At 49.2% G+C, this 7,486-nt stretch overlaps 1 protein-coding gene across 1 annotated transcript in view; it reads left to right on the forward strand.

The window, feature by feature from the left end:
- SRRM4 (serine/arginine repetitive matrix 4) overlaps positions 1 to 7,486 on the forward strand; it is a 129,875-nt gene that overhangs the window by 36,952 nt on the left and 85,437 nt on the right. Inside the window, exons 5-7 of the mRNA XM_042780614.1 lie at positions 881 to 952; positions 1,408 to 1,434; positions 3,240 to 3,290. Of these exons, the coding sequence (XP_042636548.1) occupies positions 881 to 952; positions 1,408 to 1,434; positions 3,240 to 3,290 (150 nt within the window). The remainder of the gene's footprint in view (positions 1 to 880; positions 953 to 1,407; positions 1,435 to 3,239; positions 3,291 to 7,486) is intronic.

Here is a 7,486-nt window from a genome sequence, read left to right on the forward strand (position 1 = left end):
GAGAACATCACGCAAAAAGGAAAACTGAGGGCCCAACCAGGAGGGCAGCTATGGGGCAGCACAGTGACTGAGCACAGAGTCACTGGGATCAGAGAGACCTCAGTGTAAACCCCAGCTTGTCTGTTTCCCAGCTGTGTGACTTTGGGAAGGGTACTTCACCTCTCTGAACCACCCTTCCTCTTCTTTAAAAGGAGGGTAGTGGTTGTCCCTACCTGAGAAGTGTGTGGGTGGATTAAGTGAGAGTGCACACAGAGATGGGTGGGAGGATGGATAGCTGCCATGAAGTTAGCTCTGACTCACGGTGACCTTACGGACAATAGAGTGAAACGTTCCCTGTCCTGTGAACAGGGAACACGGCTGTGAATCGCCAGCATGTCCGCGTCCACTGTTGCAGTCACTGTGCCACTCTGTGTCACTGTGGGTCCCCCACACCCTCGCCTGCCCTCTGCTTCACCCAGTGTGAAGTACAGCGGCTGATTTCTCCTGATGATGTGTCTCAAGCCAATGAGTCAGGCAGTGTTCTGGTGTGACCCACTGGGTTTCCAAGGGCTGATTTCTAAGTGGTGGATCACCGGCCTTTCTCCCTAGTCTGTCTGGCTCTGAGAGCTCTGCTGAATCCTGTCCACCACGGGTGACCCTGCTGGTATTTGACATGCAGGTGGCCCAGCTGCCAGCCTCACAGCAACACGAGAGCCATCGCAGTGTGACAACCTGACAGACGGGTGGTGGCAGAATATAAAGCACATGGCAATGTTTGAAACAAATACCAGGATTGGTCTTACGGTTGATGTGCGTCACTGAAAGAGATGAGACCCTGTCTGGGGCAGGGCAAGAGTCTCTTTGAACCTCCCTGTGAAGTATGTCTCCCCTCCACTGGCAGGTCTCCATCATATAGCCCATCGCCTGTCAAGAAAAAGAAGAAGAAAAGTTCCAAGAAGCATAAGCGACACAGGTCTTGTCTTTTGTCTTTCCTCCTCTTCAAACAGGGACACCCAGGTGGGGTGGGAGGCCAGGAGGGTGGGTGGCTCCAGAAGGTCATTTGGAAGCGTATCATCTCATGGATGCAAAATACTGACCTGTTTATGGTTATTTCTCTGTGTTTTGTGAATGTAAGGACTCAGTAAGTAAGAGAGTAAGGATCAGAGGCCCACTGTGGGTAACTGATGATGGAGAGACAGGATTGCTCAGGGACCAGCCAGCCTCAGTGAAGGGTTAGAACCAAGGCATGGAGAGCTGATAGAGCCTCACATTCTTGCAAACTAAGGGAGGTGGAGGACCAGCTAGGCGGCGGTGCCTCCCCGGAGCCTGATCACACACCACTGAGACACCCATCCTAAAAGGAATCTTAAACTCGTATTTATGTTCTTCCTTTCTCTTTTCCTTTTTTTTCCCCCCTTCTTCAACCAGGTCATTCTCCAAGAAGAGAAGGCACAGGTAAGGATCTTGTTACCTTTCGCTGATTGCTTCAGCTTTCTGCTTTCCCAGGCAGATGCTGGGCAGCTTCTAGGGTCAGCTCTCAGCCTCCCTCTCTGGAGATGTCCTTGGGCACACTCATTCATCCTCCTGGGCCTCAGTTTCATCACTTCCAACATGAAACCGTGGGCTAGTTTCCCTGAAAGTCCCAAGCCAGCCTTTGACTTCATCAGTCCAGCTGGTTGTTTCTGGCCCGGTCCCTAGAGCTGTCCCTGACTCCTCCCTGGAGTCTCACTACTCTTGTTTGCTTTAGCACTGGATGAAACTTTGGGTTGGGCACCTTGGAGCATGCAAAGAGGTATCACCCCCACCCACCAGGTTAAGTAAACAGCCTGGGTCCCTCTAGTGTCACCTGAAACCTAAGTCTCTCCCCCAAAGCCTTCCTAAATCCTGGCCAAAGGCCAGAGGCCACTCCTGGTATACTGGAAACAGTGGGTGAGTGCAGATAAACCTACCACCTGCTGGGTAGTCAACAGAGTTGGACACTGTAGTGAGCCTCTTCCCCATTACAACCCCTGTGCAGTAGGTATGGCTATTGTTCCTATTTTGCAGATGAAGAAACTGAGACTCAGATAGGAGATGGGACAGGTATGTCCACAGACACACAGCCACAAGGGAGAGCCACAAGTCAAACCCAGGTCTGTGAGACTGAGAATCGGGACAGGCCCAGAGGGTGCCAGTGGCTTCTTGAATAACAATGGCTGCATCTAGAGCAGTATGCAGGGTGCGGAGCCCTTTCTTCCATTCATTGAACATGTAGACATTCATCACCACTCTCATCCACGCACTCATCCCAACAGCCTGAGCAGCAACCCCATTTCACAGTCAAGGAAGCCAGGCCTCAGAGAGGGTGGGTAACTTGCCCATTGTCACATAGCCGCGAAGTGGCAGAGGTGGGACTCGAACTCGGATCTTCACTGCCCAGGCTGTGTCAGTCAGGGAGTCAGCATCTGTGGCTCCTGTCAAGGTGATTTCATTTGGAAAACATAGATTTTTCCCTTCCCAGGACCTGAGGTCAGTTTGGCTTGAATTACCAATTAGTGTTTGCCTTTTGAGGCCCGGCCTATAGTCAGGCTGGGATCCTGAATCAGCATTGTCCATTCTACCCAGGCCTCAGACTCTCTGATCAAAAAAAAAAAAAAAAAAAAAAAGCACTTGCATATTCACGAGCAGAACATTTCACAATCTGCCAAGCTTTGTGAGGCATCAGAGTAGCAGCCAGGATATTCTCTTCTCAGCTAAATGGCTTGAACCAAGTCAAAATCATGGGCTCCCCATGGTCTGGGGAACATCACTGCTCACCTGTGTGACGCTGCCCAACTTCCTTAACCCACCTGAGGTTCAGTTTCTGCATCTGTAAGAGGGAGTGTTTGTTACATAGGATCTAACCTCACAGGAAGTAGGGAGAATACAGTGATGTTGTTGACACAGGTACTCAGCAGACTGCCCTGCCCACAGTGGAGTCTTAAGACAGCAGATACTATTATTATCACCTTTATTTCTACTGTTGTTATTAACCTACCAAAGCTGAACTTGGCCTCATCAGCATCCCCATTCTTAGCGCATATGTATGAGTTGGTGACACAAACTGAAGTGGCTAGTTGTAAAAGTTGGCAGTGACCTTCGTGGTCTTGGACGATGACCAGTGTCCATTCCCAAACTGCCTGAATCTGGCTTGTGGAGTGTGAAGCATTGGAACTACTTGTTTATTTTGATCTTTAACTGAAATTTAGCATCTTTCAATTAATTGGCTATTTCTCATTTAGCTCCTCCAGCCCCAAAAGCAAAAGAAAGGAAGAGAGGAGGCACAAAAAACAGTAAGTAGACACCACCCAGAATGCACTTTCCAGCTGGGGAGGTAGGGAGCCTGGCGTTTTAGAAGCCAGAGTGCTGGAGTTACCCAATGAACAAGGAAAAAGAGAAGAGTAGGGAAGTGGGCGGGAGAGAAGACTGAGCTGCGTGTCCATTCAGTTGTGGGCTTAGGTATGCATGAGGGCACATTGCTGTGTGTCTAGTGTGTTTGTTTATGTGTGCCAGTGTGCATCTGTGTGCTGGTGTGCCCACTGTGAATGGTGTGTATGCGTAGTGTGGACATTGTAAACATCTGTCCATTTTTACATCACGCAAACACTGTGTGTACAATGCAGCTACATCCTATGCGTACGTGCTACATAACTGTGTTCGCACTCTGTGTGCGTGTGCTTCTGTGAGCATGAGTGCTGTGCACGGAGGTGCACTGTCTGCAGTGTGTGCAGCCTGGGAACGCTGCATGTGCACTCTTCCTATGCCCACATCCTGTGTACAGGGGTTGTGTGCTGGTTTGTGCAGTGCATATGCACGTACTGTAGTGCATGGGTGGCTACGGGAGTGAGATTATGCGTGTGCACATGCATGAGCCAGCGTCTAAGGCCCTGCCCTGGTGGCTGACTCTTACAGTGTGGCACTGTCAGCAACGCTCTCATCCCCAGTCTGGGGGCCCCAGCTGTTGCACGGTTTATAGCTGGTAGTAGAAATTCAAATCAGCTAGCGCTGCCTGCGGAGTTCAGTTCGCAGCCAAATTAAAAGTAAATTTGGTTACAACCCACCTCCTTTATACCCTGCAAATGCTAGTGCGTGTGTTTTCCAATCAACTAATATTTTATCTCCCACCAAGAAGCATCTAAAGTGAGGATCAAAGGCAATGAGATCAAAGGCAGTCGGCTGCGGGGGAGGGAGGGGAGGGAGGGCACCCAGCTCTGCTGCCCGGAGGGTCTCTGCGCCCCAGGTCAGTGTGAAGGAGGACCTGGTGAGTGCTCCAGAAGGAAGTAGTAGAGCTTGGCATCAGCTCAGAGAAGAACTTGTGGGTCATGCGGCGTGTTCAGTTCAAGCTCAGAGACAAATACAGATTGCATCCCTTGAGTGTGCTTTCACACATCACGGACAGGGTGCATGATCGGATCACTTGTCCGGTGCTGGTGTCATCCAGCGGTGAGTGATTCCGACTCATAGCAACCCTGTGTGACACAGCAGAGCTGCCCTATGGGGTTTCTAGGCTGTAATCGTTACAGGAGCAGATCACTAATCTTCTTCCCACAGAGCTGCCTGGTGGCTTCAAACAACTGACCTTTCTTAGCAACTAAGTGTTTAACCACTGAGGCATCAGAGATCCTCCTTGTCTTAGACGGCCCAGTACAGGCAGCCACAGAGGCAGGGCAGGGCCCAGACCCAAGAGCCTGGGGAAGGATCAGCACTGAGACAGGGATTGCCTGCATCAGGACGGCAAGGTAGGTAGGCCTGGTGCCAAGAGCCGGATGTGTCCCAGCAATTGCTCACAGGGGCTGAGGAAGGCTTAGGTTAGGCAGGACGTGCAAGCCGGAAGACGGGAGTCAGGAAAGGGAGAAGCAAGCGAAACACAGCACGCCTAAGTTAAAGGGTGTCTGTTGCCAGTGGTTCATACCCACCAGCCACTCCACGGAAGGAAGACTGGGCAATCTACTTCTGTAAAGTAGATTTACTGCCTGGGAAACCCGATGGGGGTCGCTATGAGTTGATGGCAGTGGGTTTGCTTTTTGGTTTGGTTGCCAGGATACTGACAAGGTTTCAGCAGTGCTTCTAGATGAAGATGGACTGGGAAGTCCATCTAGTGAACATGAGCCAGTGAAAACCCCATGGATCACAAGGCTCCATCCATACTTGGCTGTGGGTAGGCACAGGACCAGGCACCGGGCAGCATTTCCTTCCACTGTGCATGGGGTACCAAGAGTGGGGGGCAACCTGATGGCAGCTAACAGCAACATTTTCACCAAATCCTATAGTCAGGGTTCTTCTAAGCAAGTGAGCACTGGAACGATAGAGCCTCCCTTTATTAACATCCCTCAGGGAGGCCCTAATATGGGGTAAACCCACTGCCAGGCCCAAGGACAGAGGTTACCAGATGTTCTCCTGGGCTTGAGGAGCTCCTAGTGCATAGTAAATGGACATGTGACAGGTCGCAGTGCAGCAATGGCAGACAAGCCCAGGGCGTCATGGGAAGCTGGTGCTGGAAAGAAGGCTTGGTGAGAGGAGGCTGCCTGCAGGAAGGGGCCTCTAGCTTGTGGGGGAGGTAACATTCTAGGCTGCAGTTTAAGCAACTTTTTAAAACTCCTAGTGCCTCCATTTCTTCGTCTGTAAGGAGAATAATAACAGAATCTACTCCGTAAGTTGTTGTAGAGAATATTGTTAGTAGCTGTCCTATGATGACCCCGTACACAGTGGAACAAAACGCTACCCGTCCCGGGGCCATCCCCCTGACTGGCTGTGGGCTGAAGCATTGTGGTGCACAGGGTTTTCACTGCCTGATTCTCAGAAGTAGTTAAGCAGGTCTTCCTTCCTGGTCCATCTTAGTCTGGAAGCTCTGCTGACCCCTGGTCAGCATCAGAGCAACATACAAGCCTCCCCTGAGAGCCGTGCATGAGGACACAGGCCAGAAATCCAACCTGGATCTCCCACAGAGGAGAGAAGGGAATTTTTCCACTGAACCTTCACTGCCCTTGCTCCACACAGATCCCCTGCACACTTACCTGCTGTCCCTCTGTGCTGGCACACCTAGGAGAGCCAAGGAAAGGGAGGGGAGGGGGAAATGCAGACCTGCCTGGGTAAAGGCAGGTGGAGACTGATGGAGGGGGTTGATTACTCCTGCCTTACAGACCTCCGTATTATGCATCACATAAATCTGAGGCTAAGACAGTGGTTCTCAAACCCTGCTCTTCTGGATCCTGGAGTTCCTGAAGTTAGAGTGGTCACCCGAAAAAACAGGATCTTTTGCTGGTTTTCTTTCTTTCCAACTTTTTATTGTGATTGGGGTACAATTTTACAATGCAGATTCCTTTTACATTCAAGAGGTCATACACATTTTGCTTTGCAGCATTGATCCTCACAATGTAACAGCTCTCATTCCTGTGGTTACCCGGTCCCTATGCCCTTCTTAGCTATGTGTTCCTCCCTCCCTAGCTTTCTCCTAGGCCAGTGCTGCCCTTCGGATCTCCCATGGTTGACTGTACTAAGGCATGTATCTCTGTGGTGTAGCTGTTCAGCTCTTAGGCCTGTCTATTGTTTGGCTGAGAATTAAGCTACGGGAGTGAGTCCAATGCTGAAGGGTGACTTGGGGCCATAGTCTCAGGAGTTTCACCAGTCTCTTTTCAATGCTGGGCTTTTTTATGCTTTTGTTCTACATTATTTCTCCCACTTTCTCCAGGATCTCCAATTTTGATCCCCTTCTGAGTAGTTGTCAGTGGTATCTGGGCACCTTCTAGTTCTTCTGATCTCAGGGTGTGTAGACTGAGGTTTCCATGGTCCTTGGACTAATTGTTTCCATGTGTCTTTGATTTTCTTCACTCTTCATTGCTCCAGACGAGGAAAGACCAATAGTTACATCTCAGATGGCTGCTTCCAAATTTTTAAAACCCAAGTAACTCCTCACCAGAGTAGGATGTAGAATGATTTTTGTGTGTATTGTGTGTGCCAATCGAGACTGATGTCCTCTATGACAATGGTCCTGAGCCCACAGGCCCAGTGACTCACTCCATCAAGGTGCTTGGTTATGGCTAGGAAGTTAACCTAATTTTGTTCTGTTAGCTCTATAACATATATAGATATTTTTACAGCACATAGAAATATATGTGTAGGAATATCATCTGTTAAACCAATATATGGTGATGGGTATATTCCTGTTTTTTCACCTACCCATTCCTTATCTTCTTTCTATCTACTTGTGTGTCAACCTATAGATCAGTGTTTGTTATTACTGATAATATGGTATTGTGTATGTATAAGTGTTGATCTTTGTTGTCTGTACCTCTTGTACACACCTTTTGTGTTTTCCTTTTCCTTAGTGTTATTTTGTACATCACATACTTTTGGTTTATTGACTTTTCGCCACCCAAATCAGCATATGTCTCTTTTTTTTTTTATTAGGATTTGGGTGAAGATTTACAGAGTAAATTCACTTTTCATACAGCAGTTCACATATACTTTGTCTCATGTCATTGACCAAAAT

The sequence above is a fragment of the Orycteropus afer genome, unplaced genomic scaffold, assembly GCF_000298275.1.
Source record: "Orycteropus afer afer isolate SDZICR_OR568_19922 unplaced genomic scaffold, OryAfe1.0 scaffold00048, whole genome shotgun sequence".
NCBI lineage: Eukaryota > Metazoa > Chordata > Mammalia > Tubulidentata > Orycteropodidae > Orycteropus > Orycteropus afer.